The sequence below is a fragment of the Ylistrum balloti genome, unplaced genomic scaffold, assembly GCF_031769215.1.
Source record: "Ylistrum balloti isolate Yb309-2 unplaced genomic scaffold, AGI_CSIRO_Ybal_v1 Utg369778, whole genome shotgun sequence".
In the NCBI taxonomy this organism is placed as follows: Eukaryota; Metazoa; Mollusca; class Bivalvia; order Pectinida; family Pectinidae; genus Ylistrum; species Ylistrum balloti.
The window spans coordinates 94305-115803 of NW_026781968.1; the positions used below are offsets into that span (position 1 = coordinate 94305).

The following is a 21499-nucleotide window of genomic DNA, read 5'->3' on the forward strand; positions in this document are numbered from 1 at the left end:
GGTATAACACTAAATGATTATTTAACTAATTGCAGTTGATAAATGTCATTAGTTTAGTAATTAATTATTGGGTGACTTCATTACTGCACTTAGTTGTTCAAAATTGATATTGTGCTAAAATTTGATTGCACCAAAATAAGTATGTTTATATTTGGTAACAACTTATATTGACCGTTCAAACCAGTCTTCGTTAGTCATCTTTCCACCTGTCTTTAACACAAATGTCCTTATCCCTATCTTGAAATTTCATATAAACCTTGCAATTTTGATTGATCAGAAAACCAATTCTTTGATTTTGACATTTTAAAGATGTTATTTCAATTTTCAGAAAATACTCCCGATTTCTAATGATGGTTCCTTTAATTATTCTGAGTTATATGTGTGAAATTCAGAAAGAGAATGGCTGAGTATCCTGAGCTTAGAAAGAGAATAGCTGAGTATCCTGAGCTTAGAAAGAGAATGGCTGAGTATCCTGAGCTTAGAAAGAGAATGGCTGATTACCATGATTGTAGAAAGAAAACGGCATGATTACCATGATTGTAGAAAGAGAATGGCTGATTAACATGATTATAGAAAGAGAATGGCTGATTAACATGATCGTAGAAAGTTTTGATGTCAAAGCTTTTCTTGCTCTTTAGTTAAGTATGGTTGTTTTTATAGACTGAGTTGGGGGCAATTAGACCACATGTTTGTTTGTGAAGTACACTATCACACTGATAAGTATTAAAATATATCGGATTGAGTTCATGATGTACAAGTAATTATGACCTATTTGTTGTAACTTGTAGTTCAACCATGATCAGTGGCCACAACCAATAACACCATTTCACAAAATGTTTTATTTCAGACTCCCAGGTGTAGAGGACAGACATTAAGGATGGCTGTGTCTATAGATATTGTTATTATCTGAATGGTTTTAATCAACATATATTCTTTGTTTCATTTCAGACATGTACTATTCAGAAGATTCCAGAAAAGCTACTGCTGAAAGTATTTTCGTACCTGAAGCATCCAGAGTTAAGTTACGTAGCACAGGTGTGTAAGAAATGGCGTATGTTGGCTTACGACAGTCGCTTGTGGCATGTAGTATCACTTCGTCCGGAATACTCGGGATTACATGTTACTAACATAGACCTTCTTTTATCCCTCATTGGAATACGTTTCGGTGCCACAATGAAGTACATAGAACTCCCATGTGAATTAATCACAGCTCCAATACTACATGAGCTAGCCAACAAGTGTCCAAACTTAAATTACATGACCCTAGACTTTTCCAATGCTATGCAATTGCACGACTTCAATGATCTCAACGCCTTTCCCTGTAACTTGCGAAGTCTATGCCTGTGTCTTTCGGAAGTGATTTTCCTGGAGGGATTTATGCGCCGAATCTACAGCTGTTTGTCCTCACTAGAAGTCCTCCACATGATCGGTAAGTTTGTTTCAGTTTTAACAAAATACCTGAGAAATTTTAATAAAAGACAAATACACACACACATATATATATACATATGGTGGCTATACTGTATTTATCCCACATGTAAACCAAAGAGCCAATAGATTAATTCTGGCTTAGTGTCATGGGGTGGACTTATTAAAGGACGATAAAACAGCATTTATCTGTAATTAAGCCAAACAGTTCTAGCTATTTGTTTCTCTTTATTTACTGCCATTTCAAATAACAGATAAAATTACTCTGTTTGTACTACGATGTACTGTGCTATCGTAGCCTGTACTTCATTCAACCGTAATCAACATCAGGAAACTGATACTGTTAACCTTATTTGGACATTTTGTTTGAGTCGAAATTCAGATAAGTCGAAATATTTTGACTGTCCCTTGAATTTCGACATAATGAGTTTCAACTGTATACATATTTCTGTTGTTTTTAGGTATGTGTTGATGTTGTCTTAACAGAGAATATCTATCTTTATTTAGCTACTGATGACATCACAATACAACTTATTGTTTATGATGTCATACTTACTGTAAATGATGTCACTATATATATACAAATATCCTTTATGATATTTTGTATTGAAGAAGCCACGAAACTTGTCAACATACCAAGAAAGAAGAATCAACTTATCCCAAGCTTGTTCAGATTGATTGCCTTTTTTGATTTGTCCTACTACAGTGGACCCTTATGCAAAGGGATATCAGAAACCAACGAAAGCATTATTATAGCAATGGTGTTGGCTCTCTCCTTGTATCTATGCTACCGCCAATGTATTGTTATATATGGAAACTAGGTGTTGGTGTAAGATACACTTACTTGGTAGAAATGTACACTATATCTACGTTAGATTACTTTATATATCTATTATCTATGACCCTCCAACCTTCTGTACAAATAGCTGACAGGTGATCATTGAACCTGTATTGATAAGTTTCTTATTTTTATTTTCTGTCTTCAGATAGTGAACTTTCTAATTCAAATTTGGTTCTTTTTCAGTCTGTATCATATTCCATCCGTCCATCCATCTGTAATTAAAGGTTTATCAATATTTTTCAGACACTACAGGATAGAACTTTCTCACATTACTTCACAGGGTGGTCCTACAGTTGCTGGCACACACTATGAAATTAGACTCAATAGGGTAGTGCCATTATTTTATGTAGTGTAATCCTGTCTCAAATTGGTAATGCCATCGATTTCGACCCACATTTTATGGGACATTAATGGTGGCTCTATAAATAGATATCAGATAAACTTAAAATGTGTTACTGTTTTTATTTTAAGTATGTGAGAAAAATAATCAGACCCATGTAAGATTTTATTATTCTGAAATTTGTATGCTTAAATCACTGAGGATTATAGTCTTTACTCGTTGGCCTGGATGCAAGTGCATGAAGGGGCCTTACTGTGGAATGAAACCAAATTACCATCACAAATCCACTTAGACCTGCAGCCAGAACATCTTAGATGGAGAGTAGTAGTCAGTATTTGCTTTTATACATAATATTGAACATATTGTATCTGGTCCAAGTTCTGAATGAAACAAAGTTTGCACTTTTTTTAACGTGGAGTTAGTCTCTTGGCATCAGCACTACAGACAGGCTATAGCCAGCTTCGTCAGATTTGGAAAGAGACTGTTTCTCCCAAAGGACTCCTTAACATCTATCTTTTCCCTAAAACAAAATTTATAAAGAGCATGTTCAGGTCCAATGGTACTTGCAAAAATATATTCAAATCCCTTCTCATTTGTCTATTCTGATCTATATCTGCTGATAAATCATGTTATCTTTGTGTCGCCAGCAGGTCCCAAAAGGGAACGTTTTCTCTGTGGTAGAGACATACGAACACTGAACAAGAGCGCATGAACTTACATAGTTTTATTAGAGTAAAATGAGAACTACTCACCTTCTATACACATATAATTTCAGTTTGGATATACGAAAACAATGTTGTTGTCCGGCATCTATTGATACTTCCCAAAGTTACATTACTCAGTCAGGTAAACATTTGACGCATACTGATCTTCACACACAATAAAAACACTGTAAGTAAAGTTGTTTTCCTGACTTTAGAAACTCTTTTTATCTGTTTTATTACCAAGTGTGATGACTGTCATTTGACTTGACCGAGACTTGGTGAGCTCGGTAAACCAGAACCTCAAATGCTCACTTCTTGAACTTCATGTGATTTGTTATGAAACTCATTTCAAAGTATTAAGTTTTATTCATCAAGACTTACAAATATATAAAAAAAACTTCTTATACTTGTTTCATAGAATCTATAAAATTATAATTGCTTTAAGATCCTATGTAGATATATATATTAATGATGATTTTCACTAAGAGCTACAGTGATCCCATCTCGACTCTTGAGTCTTCTATGTACTAGAGTAATGTATTTAGATAGTTGGGTCAATAATTGTGCGGTGTCTGTTGTTGGTCCATCTGGCGTCATTTTTCCGTTTAAACAACTTTTTCTCAATATCCAAAAGAATAAATATCATGGTATTTGGCTAGTGGGTTGCTGAGTTGTTGAAGCCTGACCAGTTTTTGAAAAGAAATTATTACCTTGACCCTTATTCAAGGTCATGGAAATTTGTTAAAACATTTAAATGACTTCTTGTGACTAACCAAAAGGCACAGAAGCATAATTGGCAGATAAGCTCCTAGGATTAAACCAAAGTTTGCAAATGAAGGTACCTTGATCCATATTCTAGTCACAGTGGTTGAATTGATTAAAACTTTTAAATAACTTCTTCTGACTAACCAAAAGGCATTTGGGCGATAGGTTCCTAGGATGAATCCCAATAAAGTGTGCAAAAAGAAATGACGTTGACTCTTATTCAAAGTTACAGGGGTTAAATTTGTCAAAACCTGTGCCAATGGCAAACATTGGTGTGCACTGATTCAATTTTTGATGGACATTGAATAATGTTGATAGTGCTTAATCGTCATTTCAGTGAAATGCAATGTGATATAACTAAGTAGTAAAGAGATATCCAGAAATGAATTTGTGTGAAGAAATGAAATTTGCTTTTTAATCTTTTATACAAATTGCGATTGTAATTTTATTTAGAAGCAATAGATAAGCATATTACCAGGTATGAACATATCGGTGATAAAACAGCGAACACAATTCAGTTTGTTCAAATGTTGTTCCTATGTGAGTTGATCTGAAAGTGATATATATATATATATAGTACTACATGGCCATGGTCCTTTATCTCAGTGTTGTTAAGAAGCTCAAAGCTGTGGGGTTAGAGTATGGTAGAATTTTAGCTGACAGTCTATATAATGCATCATTCTATGGCTGGGGGAATCTTTATCTAATAAACACTTACCACTCAGTAGGAACTTGTATTTAGGAGAGAAAGCTGTGGGTTAGAGTATGGTAGAATTTTAGCTGACAGTCTATATAATGCATCATTCTATGGCTGGGGGAATCTTTATCTAATAAACACTTACCACTCAGTAGGAACTTGTATTTAGGAGAGAAACTATATGATTTTTTTATGGTTTTATTTAGCCAATAAGCTAAGTTTTCTGTATAAAATTTAATATTGATTTATGTGTAAAGATACCTACATCTCTATGACTTCTTTAGCTTGCAGTTTCTTTGATCAGCTTTTCATGACAAATTAAATATTATTTTATGATTTCTGTGATGTCAGTTATAGGTGTAGTGCAACTGAATTTTTGATTTATTTCTCTAGGTTCTCTGTCAGCAGTAACTGTCAAGATTCATAAAAACAACCAAAGATTATTTCTAAAACTACTCCAGTAAGACAAGTATCTACAAAGGCAAAAATGGACATACACTTTATACACCTTTACTGGTCTGCCCATATGTGCAGATATTGAAATAAGTTGAAACACAGAACTTTCTTAATCTACTTACATGTTTCCTCCTCTGTTTGTCCTTGCATTATTGACATTTTTTTTAGCACTCTCAGTGATTTCATTACTTGAGGGATTCTCATCAAGCTTCACACTAGTTTTTAAGCATCAAAACATCTTAGACAGATTTGAGTTTCAGAGTTGTTGGGTCAAGGTTGAGGTCACTGTTACTTTTTTTAGAAAGTCATTGTCGGTGCTCGAAGCAACTTCATTCCTTGAAGGATTCTTTTCAAGCTTCACACAATTATAAAGCATCAAAATATCTTGAAGAAGATTGAGTTTCAGAATTGTTAGGTCAAGATCAACGTCTTTGTAGTTATTTTTAGAAAATGATTGTCAGCACTCTAGCTGAATAATTCCTTGAGAGATTCTTATTATCTTGGATAAGTTTTAGTTTCAGAGTTGCTGGGACAAGGTCACTTACTATTGTCTAGCAGCTTCACTCCTTGAAGGATTTATAGAAAAATTTACACACTTTTAAAGCACTTTAATGTTTTGAACATACTTGAGTTTCAGGTTTGTTGGGTCAAGGTCACCATTATCATTTTTAGAAAATAGTCATCAGCATTCTAGTATGTTCATTCTTTATGGAACTAAAGCACACACACTTACAAATGACCATAACACATTGGTGATAAAACTATGTAAATCATTACAGAGTCATAGCTTGTGTGGTCAGGAAGGGGACATGTGCTTTAGCAAAATTCAATATACTTGTTTACAAGTGCCTATTTTATACATAAAAATATGTAAACCAATTTTTCAATTTGGGATGATTGACATTTTTTTTTACTTTTGAAAATGTCAGAATTTTTACTAATAGATACAGAGGAGTTTTGGCCATGTTATTCTCAATAACTTCTGTGATCCACCTAAACTGCAGTGGTCCTTATGGAGATCCATATTATCCAAGGAGATTTTCACGATCATAAGAAATACCTCCTGTTATCCTTGAAGTCTTATGTAGTCATTAGAAACTCCTCTTTGACTCCAATTTTTTATCCTGATAGACCCCTCTTAATCCTTTTAGATAAGACTTCCTCTAGCAAAATCATGTTATCCTGAAAGACTACTCCTGTTGTCCCTGAAGACTCCTTCTATCCTGGATACTCCAATGATCTTCATAAACTCCTGTTTTCCCAGGAAACTCCTCCTATCCTGGATACTCTAACTATCCTCAAAAACTCCTTTGGTCCCTGTAAACTCCTGCTATCCTCGATACTCCAATTAACCTTACAAACTCCTGTTGTCCCTGGATATTAATATTATCCTCACAAACTCCTGTTGTCCCTGGAAACTCCTCCTATCCTGGATACTTTAACCATCCTCACAAACTCCTGTTGTCCCTGGAAACTCCTCCTATCCTGGATACTCTAACCATCCTCAAAAACTCCTTTGGTCCTTGGAAACTCCTCCTATCCTGGATACTCTAACCATCCTCAAAAACTCCTTTGGTCCCTGGAAACTCCTCCTATCCTGGATACTCTAACCATCCTCACAAACTCCTGTTGTCCCTGGAAACTCCTCCTATCCTGGATACTCTAACCATCCTCAAAAACTCCTTTGGTCCCTGGAAACTCCTCCTATCCTGGATACTCTAACCATCCTCAAAAACTCCTGTGGTCCCTGGAAACTCCTGCTATCCTCAATACTCCAATTATCCTTACAAACTCCTGTTGTCCCTGGAAACTCCTCCTATCCTGGATACTCTAACTATCCTCACAAACTCCTGTGGTCCCTGGAGACTCCTGTATTACCTCCTGCTGGGTGGGTAATGCTTTGAGAGATGAGACCTATCACAGAGTCTATTATGGACACAAATCTGATCAGTTTGATCAATATTTCATAAATCTTCATACCAAGTCCAAAAATGGTAATGCTAGTCTGCGTGCTCAACTTCATATCTGTATAGGATCTTATTTTGGTTTACATGCATAACAACATTTTGTCAATAAAATTGGCCAATTGAACATATTACCATTCTTATCAAGAACATCATCTTTGTTCGATCAAGCTAGGGAATATTAAATTTTACTAGATTCCAGGAAAGCCACTACTTTTTATCTTAGATTTTAATCTGTAATAACAAGTTTTGATCGTTAAAAATCAATCAATATTGATCGCAATGAGGTTTATAATTAAATAAATAAATGGTTGTCTTATACATCATATTACACAGGAAAGGAGCTGTCAAAGGGTTGATAGATTCACAGGGGCAAATTGATGGGAAAATTCTGTTTTTGGTTAACCTGTAGTACACGCTGTGTAAAGGAAATCCACTACAGGGTATTGTGATCATATATTATATAGAGGGGTAACTTAATAGCCTATTTATATGGAACCTCATGCATCTGTACACAATCAAATGATTTAACTTGACAATAAAGGAAGGCATCAATTCAAATCTGTCCATTATAATGTGAAAATCTAACCATTGTTATAGTGCTTCATGATTAACAAGAGATATTGATAACATATCCTACTATCTACTGGCATGTTATTTTGTCTCTATAGACACCTTATGTAGTCAGAAGGGGAACCTTGTAATAACATGGATAATTATAGTGTTGTTTTTGTTGCTTCTATCCTGAATCAATGTAATCTAGAATATTATTTCTGTTGTAATTTGTTTTAATCAAACCTTGTACAGATACTGAAGGTTTCAGGGTTGGGGGGTTCCAAGGTAGAAGTCTCTATTTCTACTTATAGAGAGTAATCATAGTGAAGTGAGGACAGGTGTAATACCTACATACTGGGCTCAGCCTCTATTGAGGACAGGTGTAATACCTACACACTGGGCTCAGCCTCTATTGAGGACAGGTATAATACCTTCATACTGGGCTCAGCCTCTATTGAGGACAGGTGTAATACCTACACACTGGGCTCAGCCTCTATTGAGGACAGGTGTAATACACACTACTACACACTGGGCTCATTGTTTAATACCTACACAGCTCATCCTCAGAGAGTGTAATACCTACACACGGGCTCAGCCTCTATTGAGGACAGGTGTAACACGTACACTGGGCTCAGCCTCTATTGAGGACAGGTGTAATACGTACACACTGGGCTCAGCCTCTATTGAGGACAGGTGTAATACCTACACACTACACACTGGGCTCAGCCTCAGAGGACAGGTGTAATACCTACACACACTCAGCCTCTACTGGGCTTGACAGGTATAATACCTACACACTGGGCTCAGCCTCTATTGAGGACCTCTCAGCCTCTATTGAGGACAGGTGTAATACCTACACACGGAGCTCATCCTCTATTGAGGACAGGTGTAATACCTACACACTGGGCTCAGCCTCTATTGAGGACAGGTGTAATTCCTTACACACTGGGCTCAGCCTCTATTGAGGACAGGTGTAATACCTACACACTGGGCTCAGCCTCTTTTGAGGACAGGTGTAATACCTACACACTGGGCTCAGCCTCTTTTGAGGACAGGTTTAATACCTACACACTGGGCTCAGCCTCTAGTGAAGAGAGTTGTAATACCTACACATTGGCCTCATTCTCCAGTGATTATGTGTGACTTGAGCATCTGTTAGTGATGAGATAGGAAAGTATTTTTGCTATTGCCCTAGAAATATATGTATGTACCCTAATATATCTCTCCCTCAATGTCACTTGTATCTGTTCAGCTGTTTGTATATCTGTTCCTATAATGTAATACTATTCCCAAGAAAAGTGATTATAGTCATCAGAATCCATGGGTCTCACACACCAGACTTTTTAAATATCTGTCTGTCCAAATGTTTCAAATAGTCAGTTGTTTTGGCTGGAAGAAATGGCTTAATCCTTTGGTATAGTTATCAAGCACCTCTCACTCAAAGCAGAACATCCACATACATGAAATGTACATAAAGAAACCACATTACTGTTTTGTATGATATGTTTGCAATCATTTATTGTTACAATTACACATGTGACATTGAAGTCACTAAATCGGTGAAATAAAGGTGTTTCAATTTTATGTAATTTCACGTATATATTTCTTAATAATTTTGTAAATATATCATACTAAAATTAAAAGAATTTATGCAGTAAAGCCAACGCTGTTCATGTCAAGTGGATAGGATAATGGGTCCCTTTACTCTTCAGCTGGATACACTTAAGTATGCAGGGTGATTGAGCAGAAGAGAAAATTCAGGATATCAATAACAACAGCATGGCATTAGGTCTTTATGTTTATTAATAAACATTGTTGTGATTAATATCCTTTGCTTGATACCAAACTTAGGTATTGAAAACATGTTACCTTTACATTATAGAAGTATAAATATGTTATTTAAATTCTGCTGTGTTTCACTGTGGAATAGTTGCCTTAAAAGACCAGAAATTCCTAGAGAGTTATTCATCATATGTGTCAGATAATTTTTTTCTTTTTAATTTGCAGCTACTATGGCAACTTCATGATGTACATGTGAGGCGTAGAATTGTCTCCCTTATAAATAATTACCCCAATATTCATGAACACTCATTGTTATCAATTTATTCATTCTTAAATCCTTTAGTGATAATACCAGTTCAATACCAGTTGTCTTAAGTTGTCCCATGTCAGCTGTTGCTGACAAGTTTTAAATCTCTGATGTCTGTAGTTAATTGCTTGTTTGTGCAGTGAAGTTTTGGCTGAGAAATTTTGTTATGGAGTTACCATCTTTTTCTGACTTCCTTGTAGGCTTTAGTAATAGGTCAGAGCATACAAGGAGGAAAGACACTGATGCAGCTTCAAACTCTACAATATTTATTGTAATAAGCATGCTTATCACTCAGGTGCTCAAGTTCAAGTCTAAGGTCACCGTTGATATGTTTAGAAAATCATCAACTTATTCAATTTAAATACTTCATTCTTTCATGGAATTTGGTCAAACTTTATGCAAAGTTCAAGAATGAATGTACTCTGGACATTGTTGTGTTTCAGGGGTCCAAGGGTGAAGCCTAGGCAATGGGGACATTACTATTTAACATGATAGATTCCATTTTTTTAAAATCATGCTATTCTATATAGACGAAAAAGCTAAAAGTATTTCTGATTGTTCTAGGTCAGTGTTGATGAGGAAAACCAAATAGCTATCATAACTTAGATACCAGTAAGTGTTGGTGGTGAATTGTTATGTCAGGTGGAGCTGGTGATCTACACATAGAAAACCTTACATAACTGGGAGTCCTTATCTCAAATAGATCTGCTAATATATATCTAGCTGGCATGTACTTACAGTGTAAACCCAGTGTGTCTCACATTGGCTCATCATTATACAAGGAATCCCCATAGAATCCAGACATACAGAAATCAAACTCTCAACAATGAATCTCACAATGGTTAGTACAGTTATAAAAAAACACCACTTTGGTCAGTATCATCTTTAGAAAACAAAATAAAAAAACCAATCCTGTTTTTAGTCTACCAACTATCTTTTCTCTGTTTTCAGTCTGTTGCCTAAAGTGTGGTGTCTTAATTAGCCTACCAACTTTCTCTGTTTTCAGTCTGTTGCCTAAAGTGTGGTGTCTTAATTAGCCTACCAACTTTCTCTGTTTTCAGTTTGTTGCCTAAAGTGTGGTGTCTTAATTAGCCTACCAGCTCTCTCTGTTTTCAGTCTGTTGCCTAAAGTGTGGTGTCTAAATTAGCCTACCAACTTTCTCTGTTTTCAGTTTGTTGCCTAAAGTGTGGTGTCTAAATTAGCCTACCAACTTTCTCTGTTTTCAGTCTGTTGCCTAAAGTGTGGTGTCTTAATGAGCCTACCAACTCCCTCTGTTTTCAGTCTGTTGCCTAAAGTGTGGTGTCTTAATTAGCCTACCAACTTTCTCTGTTTTCAGTTTGTTGCCTAAAGTGTGGTGTCTTAATTAGCCTACCAACTCCCTCTGTTTTCAGTCTGACAGTGTAATTTTTTAACATTGATAAAGAAATGAAATTTTTGTCGCTAATTCATTGACTTAAGACTTAATATGTGTACAAGTTGATGTATTTATTGAGGTTTTTTGGTGTCAGTCAACTTAGCCAAGTACTAGTGCACATGACCTGAAGTCCATGTTATGTTGTTTGTTAGGAAGACCAGAATAGAGATGTAGTGAACACATAAACATCAATTTACACAGTGTGTAGAGCGCCAGAAACAGGAACGCAGAACACTTCCTATTAATGATGCATTTGTACATACTACAACGAGAAACAGGCTGGTTTGCCAAAATCACTAAGGGCATTTAGTGTATATCAGGCCATGTATGCCAAGTGACATCATAGGAACAGATTGGATGTACTTACCTGTAATAAAGCTAGGACTCACCTGTAATAGATTCAGGACTCACCTGTTATTTACCCAGAACTCACCTGTAATAAACTCAGGACTCACTCACCTGTGATATATTCTGAACTCGCCTATAATGTACTCCGGACTCATTTGTGTTAATTCATAAATCACCTGTAAATGAACACGGAACTCATTTGTAATGACCTCGGGTTTCACCTGTAATATACACATATCTTTCCTGTAACGTACCGTGGTCTCACTTGGAATATACACCTGTAACTTACCATGGTCTTGCTGTAATAAACCCACATATATATATGTACCAAAGGTTGTTATTTATTTCAGTGTCTCTACCAGCGTTCAAACCTTGGACTTGTGGTTTACTAGTCTTATGCTAAACTGATTGAGCTAAAGATACTGTAATTAGTATTTAGGAAGTTACATTTACTTGATGAAGTCCCTGTTTTGGTCTATTACTGACATAATATGAGGAGATGGGCTAAGAAACATTGATCTTTTGATTTCCTTTGTATATTTTTATACCTTAAACATGTACCTTATATATCTATATGTACATTATTTATTTACTTAATGCAGCACAGCTTCCAACAGAATTGTCAGAAAACTATACAGTCTGTGACCTGTGAACTTATCCAATCAAAGGTCAAAGTTTGTACCCCTATCCTGTGTTAACTTATATTTCAGGAAGATAGTGACTAGTTATCCACACTGCTGGTGAAGTTAAGACTGATGATATTGGGGTTATGATAGGGGATGGTAGGGGGTATATCCTTGTAATAGATACTGACCTTCTCCTCAGTAGTCTGTGTGTATTCACCAACCTAATAAATGTGTAAATCCCACATGAACACCACAGTAATTGGTGAGATACACAACCCAGTTGTAGTGATTTATTATTAACACCCCTACCCTACAACAAAGACAGGGGGGTTATACTGGAGTCGCCCTATCTGTCTGTCTGTATGACATCTGCAAATCTTGTCTCCTGAGAAACACCACCTAAATGTTTATAGCAATTTAAATGGGAATGTTAGAGACCATGTGTAAATTTGCATCCAGGTTTTTAAGCAGAAATTTTGGTTTCTATTGTGCCAGGTGACTAATAGCAGGTCTTTGTGTAATATATCATAGCTCACCAGTCTTAAGACCACTTGAATGAAACTTTGTCAAATGGTGTAACTTATCAAAACCTATCATTTCAAACCTCAGGTATTTCCAGAACCATTACTATTGAAACATAAAGGAGGTTTCTAAATGGTAAAAATAGAATGTAGTGTGAATATGCTGCAAATATATAAATTTAAAGCTTTGAAGATTCATAATTAGATAAGTATTAATTTTCAAAACATCAAATGTCATGTGGTTACCATGGTGACTAATTAATACCCAGGTTAAAGAATCTCGTCTGGACTTCTCCTAAACTGAGAATCAATTACCCTGGTACAAAGAAACTTAAAGAAATATACTTCATATGTAGATATGCATGCAGGCCTTGTTTATTGGGGTTTTTTTCTTCTCAAAAGTTTGGTGTCCTTGGTAACTGGGTCTCACTACATATTTATGTGTAATGGCTCCTAGCTCATAAGTCCTTGAAACAATTTTTATTCAAACTTGGATGAATTACTTAACTCATAAAAACATATAATTTGACTCCTCACATATTCATGGTGGACCTGTCTCTGCCACTGACTCATTCAAAGGTAATTTATAGCCACCAGCTCATCCAAAGGTATTCCATAGCCACTGTCTCATTTAAACATTGAATCTTACTTTGGTTGATCTCATGGAGTGCTCAATTTATCTCCCCATAAATGGTTATTTTGCTCTAGTTTTTTTATTTTAAAACCCTTTTCTCGACAATTACCTTACATGTCAAGTGTTTAGTAGTCTGTCTTGGCTGAGAAAATGTTTTTTTTTTTTTTTAAAGAAGAAACTTTGTATGGTCACCTGACCTGAAGGATCAGATTGACCTATAGCTGTCGTGTTTTGACCGTCGTTGTGTACTGTGCACCATCTGCTATGCGTAAAGTTGCCATTCAAATGACTTCTTCTCAATAACCAAAAGGCCCAGGTTTCTTATATTAGGTCTGTGGCGGGATGGGATGAAAGGCTACCAAGTTTGTTAATATAAATGACCTTGACTTGTTTTCAAGGTCACAGGGGTCAACCATGTTAAAATCTTTTAACTACTTTACAATTAACAAAAGTCGCAGGGTTCTGATATTGGGCCAGTAGTATGCTGGGACGAAAGGCTACCAACTTTGTTTACCTTGAACTACTGTCAAGGTCACAGGGATCAAATGTGCTGAAATGCATTAGTAACTTCTTCTCATGAACCAAAAGGCCCAAGGGTCTTTATATTGGGCGTGTAGCATGATTTTTCAACAAGCAATATGTCAGGAGTAATGGCATTTGTATAGTGCATGTATAAAGAATATGATTTCAAGTTTGCAGAAAATGTCTTTATGAATCAACCAATGTCTTCTATGTAGGCTGTAGAGTAGTTGAGCAATTTCTTTTAAGCCTATTTGGTCTCTTTCATATATAGGTCTTTATAGTCAGATGGCCCCAAAGTCCTGTCGGTCTCTTGTTTATTTTATAACAATTGCAATATAAGTTTTCCCAGCTTATATTAATCATTCTTGTTGGTCTGGATAAGGGGTCTTTCTGTGGGAGGAAATCAGAGAACCAAGGGAAAACCCACGTGGTCAGGCCGGTGACCCCCATACCTTGTCATGTCCATTCCAGGAATCGAATCATAGATGGCTAGGTGAAAGACCAGTGCATTACCACAGCCCCAGCCGACCATCCTGTATTGCATTTGTATTTGTCCTACCTGTTTTTAAATCTTGTGACCAGTATTGACCAATATGAGAAATATTTCATCAGTGTAAACACAAACTCAAACTATTGATAAGAGTTTCTGTAACAGGTCCATCAATAACCCTCACACTTTCTGTCAATGTATGTTTTGATGATCAATACTTTAGGATACCATCCATTTGAAACAGCAAGCTATGCAGTTTTCTGGAGATTCTAAGGGTTTTGGCAGTCCTGAATTTTGTATTCTAAGGGTTGTGTTATTTCAGTCAGAAGAATTGGAGGATTTTGCGATCCTCAGTGTATGGTTTTCTTGGTGTATGGCTTTATTCTGGAGACTTGAAAGATTGTAAAGTCCTTGGTCTATTTTGGTCCAGACGTTGACAAGGTCTGGAGACTTGAAAGTTCTTTTGGTCCTCAATATGTGACTTCACTCATTGTCAACCTTGGGCATCAATGTATTTTGTGGTCTTGCTGTATGACTTGTTTGTCTTTGAGAATTAATGTTTGAAGTATAATATGCACATCAGTTCACACAGACTTGAATTTAAGAAAAGTTAAGATATTGCGCAACAAAGGTGGCAGCTTTAGTTGCAGATTGTATTTGGTATATAAAGGTGTGTCTGAATACCTGAATTTTCTGATTACTTAAAAACATTGTCATTTCCCTGTTTGTGTATAACACGTGTGGCATTTTGTTTTATAGTGTTACCAGAGAAACAAACCAAACATGGCAAACACTGGCCTTGTTTAGGGGCTACACATGATAGATGATCTTGTTTGTATATATAATGTGTCCACATGAGTTATATATACCATTATATAACTACAGTTCAAACAACAGATAGAACAGTTTCCATATATACTTGTTTCTACAAAGTGGAAAATCAAGATACGAATTGACATCATTTTGTTAAATATTTATCCCATTTATCATTCAAATGAAAATCACAAAAGTGAAAGTCACCTTTCAATACAAAATTTAGATTAGAGAGAAGATAATAGGATCAATAAACTGCATCATACATCAGTGTTGGACCTTCGTTCAGTTGTAAGTTCTTCTCTCTTCCCATTTTACCAACAACTCTAAAAAATTCTATAATGTTAAGTAAACCTCCCAACCCCATCCCCAATATATACCACACAGTAACAATGACTCCCAAATATAACACACAGTAACAATGGCCCCCAAATATACCACACAGTAACAGGGAATCCCTGGTATACCTCACAGTAACAGGGAACCCCTGGTATACTTTACAGTAACAGGGAACCCCTGGTATACCTCACAGTAATAGGGAATCCCTCATATACCTCACAGTAACAAGGAACTGCTCATATACCTCACAGTAACCGGGAACCCCTCATATACCTCACAGTAACTGGGAACCCCTCATATACCTTACAGTAACCGTGAATCCAGATATATCTCACTGTAACAGGGAACTGCTCATATACCTCACAGTAACAGAGAACCCCTGTAATACCTCACAGTAATAGGGAATCCCTCATATACCAAACAGTAACAATGACCCCCAAATATACCTCACAGTAATAGGGAATCCCTCATATACCACACAGTAACAATGACCCCCAAATATACCTCACAGTAATAGGGAATCCCTCATATACCAAACAGTAACAATGACCCCCAAATATACCTCACAGTAATAGGGAATCCCTCATATACCAAACAGTAACAGAGAATGACCCCCAAATATACCTCACAGTAATAGGGAATCACACAAATATACCAAACAGTAACAATGACCCCCAAATATACCTCACAGTAATAGGGAATCCCTCATATACCAAACAGTAACAATGACCCCCAAATATACCTCACAGTAATAGGGAATCCCTCATATACCAAACAGTAACAATGACCCCCAAATATACCTCACAGTAATAGGGAATCCCAAATATACCACACAGTAACAATGACCCCCAAATATACCACACAGTAACAGGGAACCCCTGATATACTTCACAGTAACAGGGAACCTCTCATATACCTCACAGTAACAGAGAACCCCTGTAATACCTCACAGTAATAGGGAATCCCTCATATACCAAACAGTAACAATGACCCCCAAATATACCTCACAGTAATAGGGAATCCCTCATATACCAAACAGTAACAATGACCCCCAAATATACCTCACAGTAATAGGGAATCCCAAATATACCAAACAGTAACAATGACCCCCAAATATACCTCACAGTAATAGGGAATCCCAAATATACCACACAGTAACAATGACCCCCAAATATACCACACAGTAACAGGGAATCCCTGGTATACCTCACAGTAACAGGGAACCCCTGGTATACCATACAGTAACAGGGAACCTCTCATATACCTCACAGTAACAGAGAACCCCTGTAATACCTCACAGTAATAGGGAATCCCTCATATACCACACAGTAACAATGACCCCCAAATATACCACACAGAAACAGGAAACCCCTGGTATACCTCACAGTAATAGAGAATCCCTCATATACCTCACAGTAACAGGGAATTCTGGTATACCACACAGTAACAGGTAACCCCTGGTATACCTCACAGTAACAGGTAACCTCTCATATACTTCACAGTAACAGGGAACCCCTGGTATACCTCACAGTAACAGGGAACCCCTGGTATACCACTTATTAACAGAGAACCACTCATATACCTCACAGTAACAGGGAACCCCTGGTATACCACTTATTAACAGAGAACCGCCCATATACCTCACAGTAACAGGGAACCCCTCATATACCTCACAGTAACAAGGAACTGCTCATATACCTCACAGTAACTGGGAACCCCTCATATACCTTACAGTAACAGGGAACCCCTGGTATACCACTTATTAACAGAGAACCGCCCATATACCTCACAGTAACAGGGAACCCCTGGTCTACCACTTATTAACAGAGAACCGCTCATATACCTCACAGTAACAGGGAACCCCTGGTATACCACCTATTAACAGAGAACTACAAATATACCAAACTGGGAACGTTTTTGAATTGCTGCTGTCTTGCTTGTAATGCTCCCCTCTAGTAAACATTACAGATAATTTGAGTTAGGTGATTGCAGTTTTGCAGCTGTTTAAACATCATCTTTAGCCATGTGTAATCCCTAGGCATTATAAACACTTCATGTAGTTACAGCACGACATGCTACAGCTTTTAGTTAATGGAAGTATTCCATTTTATTCCCATGATGTTTTTGTATCACCTGAAGAGGCAACTTATATAGATCGCTTTGTCTACATCACACTAGTTGATATGGAAACATGATTATTCAGATGAGAGGAAAGTTTGAAGACATAATGTAACCATAAAGAAAGCTATTATTGATTTGATTAAGAGATAATCACAGTGTCTTGAAAATTAATTTGTAATATATTTACAATGTGAATTTTACAAAGTTACTATCTGAATTGTTATACATTTATATATTAAACAGCTATATTTATCACCATTTCTTGAGAAGAAGTACTCAATGCATCTTTTTTCAAATTTCATTTGAAGCTCTCTCATTAATCTACATACCAATAAACTGGGACATCATACTAAACTTAGATTGACAAGGGGGACAGATTAACTCTAGTCTATACAAAATTCTCCTTATGGTCAACACCTTATAGCAACTTTAGGTGAGAATGTTGTCCAATTGGCTGGACCAGATTATCAAACTGACTTGATCAGGGTTTGTTGTGAAAAATGTGTTTTTTTGAAGGTCACCTGAGACAAGGTTTCTTGGTGACCTATTCTAATACCCTTTATCCGGTGTTGTGCATCTGTAACACTTAAAACTTCTCAAAAAACCCCTGATTTAATATCAACAAAATTTTGCAGAAACCTTTGGTGGCCTAAGATGAACAAAAATTGTGAATTATACAGGGGCCTGAGGGGTGGGGCCAAAAGGGCTTAAATTGACTCAGATTTCAAAAATCTTCTTTTTAAGACCCAGATATGGTAGAATCAAATACTCTTCTTGAATGGAAGCATCTTAAGGTGCTTTACCAAAATTTTGAATTTCATGGCCCCAGGGTCTCACATTTCCCCATGGGGAAGGGGGTAAAGTTTACTATAGTTTATTATGGAAAACTAGATTTTTGAGCATAATTTGATTAATTTCCACTGGAAATATTTCAGACTTGGTTAGAATTATGAGTGAAGGATGACAGCATGATGGTATGCCCATGTTGATCCTGAATGACCCCCAGGTGCTGATGGGTGGGGCCAAACGGGAATAAAAATTAACTTAAATTTCCAAATCTTCTTTTCAACACCCAGATATGGTATAATCAAATGCTCTTCATGAATTGAAGCATCTTAAGGTGCTTTGATTATGAAAATGAATCTCACATTTCTTCATGGGGTGGAATATTTTTTTAGACTTTCCTGTAATTTTCATAGAAAAACATTGGTTATTTCCTACTGGAAATAACTTTATAAAAATTATCAGTTTAGGGTGACAGTTTAATGGTATGCATGTATTGACATGTCTATATTCATTGTCACAATTTCAGTTTCATGACACTTGATAACTCTCCTTTAACCTTTATATACAATATTTCTTATCTCAGATGACCGTCAAGGCTGGTAGGCCTCTTGTTTGTAAAGGGAGTATTTGTTTGTCAAGCTTATTGAATCAGGGAGTGTTTTTTTGTCAAGCTGATTGAATCAGGGAGTGTTTTTTTGTCAAGCTTATTGAATCAGGGAGTGTTTTTTTGTCAAGCTTATTGAATCAGGGAGTGTTTTTTTGTCAAGCTGATTGAATCAGGGAGTGTTTTTTTGTCAAGCTTATTGAATCAGGGAGTGTTTTTTTGTCAAGCTTATTGAATCAGGGAGTGTTTTTTGTCAAGCTTATTGAATCAGGGAGTGTTTTTGTGTCAAGATGATTGAATTGGGGTGTTTTTTTGTCAAGCTTATTGAATCAGGGAGTGTTTTTTTGTCAAGCTTATTGAATCAGGGAGTGTTTTTTGTCAAGATGATTGAATCAGGGAGAGTTTTTTTGTCAAGATGATTGAATCAGGGAGAGTTTTTGTGTCAAGATGATTGAATCAGGGAGAGTTTTTGTGTGTCAGATGATTGAATCAGGGAGTGTTTTTGTGTCAAGATGATTGAATCAGGGAGTGTTTTTGTGTCAAGATGATTGAATCAGGGAGAGTTTTTGTGTCAAGATGATTGAATCAGGGAGTGTTTTTGTGTCAAGATGATTGAATCAGGGAGTGTTTTTGTGTCAAGATGATTGAATCAGGGAGTGTTTTTGTGTCAAGATGATTGAATCAGGGAGTGTTTTTTTGTCAAGCTTATTGAATCAGGGAGTGTTTTTTGTCAAGCTTATTGAATCAGGGAGTGTTTTTGTGTCAAGATGATTGAATTGGGGTGTTTTTTTGTCAAGCTTATTGAATCAGGGAGTGTTTTTTTGTCAAGCTTATTGAATCAGGGAGTGTTTTTTGTCAAGATGATTGAATCAGGGAGAGTTTTTTTGTCAAGATGATTGAATCAGGGAGTGTTTTTGTGTCAAGATGATTGAATCAGGGAGAGTTTTTGTGTCAAGATGATTGAATCAGGGAGAGTTTTTGTGTCAAGATGATTGAATCAGGGAGTGTTTTTGTGTCAAGATGATTGAATCAGGGAGTGTTTTTGTGTCAAGATGATTGAATCAGGGAGAGTTTTTGTGTCAAGATGATTGAATCAGGGAGTGTTTTTGTGTCAAGATGATTGAATCAGGGAGTGTTTTTGTGTCAAGATGATTGAATCAGGGAGTGTTTTTGTGTCAAGATGATTGAATCAGGGAGTGTTTTTGTGTCAAGATGATTGAATCAGGGAGTGTTTTTTTGTCAAGCTTATTGAATCAGGGAGTGTTTTTTGTCAAGCTTATTGAATCAGGGAGTGTTTTTTGTCAAGATGATTGAATCAGGGAGAGTTTTTTTGTCAAGATGATTGAATCAGGGAGTGTTTTTGTGTCAAGATGATTGAATCAGGGAGTGTTTTTGTGTCAAGATGATTGAATCAGGGAGTGTTTTTGTGTCAAGATGATTGAATCAGGGAGTGTTTTTGTGTCAAGATGATTGAATCAGGGAGTGTTTTTGTGTCAAGATGATTGAATCAGGGAGTGTTTTTGTGTCAAGATGATTGAATCAGGGAGTGTTTTTTTGTCAAGATGATTGAATCAGGGAGTGTTTTTTTGTCAAGCTTATTGAATCAGGGAGTGTTTTTTTGTCAAGCTTATTGAATCAGGGAGTGTTTTTTTGTCAAGCTTATTGAATCAGGGAGTGTTTTTGTGTCAAGATGATTGAATTGGGGTGTTTTTTTGTCAAGCTTATTGAATCAGGGAGTGTTTTTTTGTCAAGCTTATTGAATCAGGGAGTGTTTTTTTGTCAAGCTTATTGAATCAGGGAGTGTTTTTTTGTCAAGCTTATTGAATCAGGGAGTGTTTTTGTGTCAAGATGATTGAATTGGGGTGTTTTTTTGTCAAGCTTATTGAATCAGGGAGTGTTTTTTTGTCAAGCTTATTGAATCAGGGAGTGTTTTTTTGTCAAGCTTATTGAATCAGGGAGTGTTTTTGTGTCAAGATGATTGAATTGGGGTGTGTTTTTTGTCAAGCTAATTGGATCAGGATGGGTTTTTTTGTCCGGCTGATTCGATCAGGGTGTGTTTTTGTGTCAAGCTGATTGAATCGGGGTGTGTTCTTTATCAAGGTGACTGGATCAGGATGTGTTTTGTGTCAAACTGATTGGATTAGAGTGTTTTTTTGTCAAGCTTGATGGATCAGGGAGTGTTTTTTTTGTCAAGTTTGATGAATCAGGGTTGGTTTTTTTGTCAAGCTTGATGAATCAGGGTTGGTTTTTTTTGTCAAGCTTGATGAATCAGGGTTGGTATTTTTGTCAAGCTTGATGAATCAGGGTTGGTTTTTTTGTCAAGCTTGATAGATCAGGGTTTGTTTTTGTGTTAAGTTGATTGGATCAGGGTGGGTTTTTTGTGTCAAGCTGATTGGATAAGGGTTGGGTTTTTGTGTCAAGCTGATTGGATAAGGGTTGGGT

General features: G+C 36.4%; 1 protein-coding gene across 4 annotated transcripts in view; it reads left to right on the forward strand.

The window, feature by feature from the left end:
• The window catches only part of LOC132544047 (F-box/LRR-repeat protein 2-like), a 66245-nt gene that overhangs the window by 28802 nt on the left and 15944 nt on the right, over positions 1-21499 (forward strand). For all 4 annotated transcript variants that reach the window (XM_060207614.1, XM_060207615.1, XM_060207613.1 and 1 more), the window contains one exon: positions 949-1429. In XM_060207614.1, the coding sequence (XP_060063597.1) occupies positions 949-1429 (481 nt within the window). The remainder of the gene's footprint in view (positions 1-948; positions 1430-21499) is intronic.